This window comes from Neophocaena asiaeorientalis, unplaced genomic scaffold, assembly GCF_003031525.2.
Source record: "Neophocaena asiaeorientalis asiaeorientalis breed wild unplaced genomic scaffold, Neophocaena_asiaeorientalis_V1.1 scaffold150, whole genome shotgun sequence".
Lineage (NCBI taxonomy): Eukaryota > Metazoa > Chordata > Mammalia > Artiodactyla > Phocoenidae > Neophocaena > Neophocaena asiaeorientalis.
Window position 1 is genome coordinate 4,085,258 of NW_020176571.1, and position 1,955 is coordinate 4,087,212.

A 1,955-nucleotide genomic window follows, 5' to 3' on the forward strand; every position below is an offset into this window, starting at 1 on the left:
GGTCCACAGGGCCAGGGACTGCCTGCCTGAACTGAGCTCTTTGTGAGAGGCCTTCCTCCCTGAGGCTGTGCTGCCACCTAGCGGCAGACATGTGCAAGGATGGGGAGGAATCTCCGAGAATGCAGAGGGGCATGAATGACCTCACCTTTGAACAGTTGCCAGATTTCAGCTGCTTCTGGTTTGGTCCGAGAGGCCCAGAAAGGTGCTTTCTTCTGGGAGATCTGCTTCCTTTAATAATGGTACAAGTCGAGTGGTTTATACTCACATTCCCCGGTGAGAAGGAGAGCTGGAATTTCAAGCCATCTTGGAAGACACTGACTGTTCAGTAGTCTATCTGGGTTTTCACCGCCAACCTCCCGTAAAAAACCAAGGCAGACTTGAAGGCAGGTAAAGAGAGCATGGTTAAAATTGGCATCCAGTTATATTTCTCACGGGAGACGAGGAAAACGAATCTTCCTTTTGCTTCACTGTTCCAACACGATGGGGGACTCGGGTATGTTTCAGAGCACCCCAATTTTTTTCCAGGGGCTTGCCAAGCTAATTTATACTGCTGCAGACAAATCTGCCTTTTTCCAGTCTCTGTCTCTTTATCCCAGAAGTTGAGAACTGGAGGCGTCCTCCTATTTTACCAACAAGAAAGCCGAGGCCAGGGAAGGGGAGGGAGTTGGCCCAGACCACACAGCCAGCCGGTGCTGTGGGTCGCAGGCAGAATAGGGCTCTGGTGGCCGGCTTGGCAGGTGGAAGACAGTCGGTATCTTGGGGTGAATGGGGGAACGGACTACAGTGGTAAGCTGGTCGCTCATTCTGCTGATGACGATAGATCGATGGGCCTGTTTTTCCCTCTGACTGCACGTAGTTTTAAGGCTTTCTCTTTGGCTTGTTTCCCTTTGAGCACAGTTCCCCCCAACGTATCCCAGGAAGGGAGAGAAACAAGGTTTTTCACTAGGTGGGTTGCTGGTGAGAGGCCCACAAGAGACAGGGTTGCACGGTGCCAGCATTTGGGCTGCGGGCTTCTATGACCTTGAACAAGGACCTTCACCCTGCCCTGAATCACCTCCAGCTGCGCAAGGGGGTTGCCAGTGACCATGAGGTCCTTCAGTCTTGGTAACAAAGGCCGGTGAAACATTTCAGTGGAAGGGTATCCCGTGTCTGAGTATCATTTCCCAAGATTTCTGCATTACGTGTCATGGGGAAAGTTTTAGCAGCAGAGAGAAAAATGGCACTTTTTGGCACCAACTACGAGCAAGCTAATTGGCTGCCAAGGATTTGGGCCAAGAAACCTAATTTTGAGCTTTATTCTGTGTACCTCATTTTTCCACGAGGATTAAAAAGACTATTAATCTGGTGATAGATATACAATAAATTGCTACCAAAGGGCTACAATGACCTTGGCGGTATCTTACTGTAGATTCAACTTTCTGGGTGGGCGGGCAGAAGCATCCCCTAGAATGCAAGTCAGGGTTGGGTGTGGGTCGGGGAGCTGGAGAGGCAGAGAAATAGAAGAAGGTACCATCTTGGCAACAGCTGCCTGGGCGCTCATTATTTTCAGTGGAGCCTGACCTTCGAAGCCTAAGAAGAGCCGTCACCCACTTCAGAGCTTTAGGGCCACTCTGATAAATGGCCCCGCCTTCCGATCTGGCTGCGTGTCCTAATGAGAATCGTTATGAAGACTGGTCTGGATGCCAAGCCCCCAGTCCCGGATGCCAGGTCAGCCTGTGGGTTTTATACTCTTCCCTTCCTCCCTCCGTCCCCAGGAGTGGGAGCTGGTGGTGCTGGGCAAGTTGAAGTGGAACCTGGCGGCCGTCACCCCCCATGACTTCATCGAGCACATCCTTCGCAAACTGCCTCAGCCCAGCGAGAAGCTGTCTCTGATCCGCAAGCACGCTCAGACCTTCATCGCTCTGTGCGCCACTGGTAGGAGCTGCTGGAGCCCAGTGGGGGCCGGGTGCTGGGGC

At 52.3% G+C, this 1,955-nt stretch overlaps 1 protein-coding gene across 1 annotated transcript in view; it reads left to right on the forward strand.

Moving 5' to 3' along the window:
- The window catches only part of CCND2 (cyclin D2), a 28,348-nt gene that overhangs the window by 3,677 nt on the left and 22,716 nt on the right, over nt 1–1,955 (forward strand). Inside the window, exon 3 of the mRNA XM_024733110.1 lies at nt 1,755–1,914. Within this exon, the coding sequence (XP_024588878.1) occupies nt 1,755–1,914 (160 nt within the window). The remainder of the gene's footprint in view (nt 1–1,754; nt 1,915–1,955) is intronic.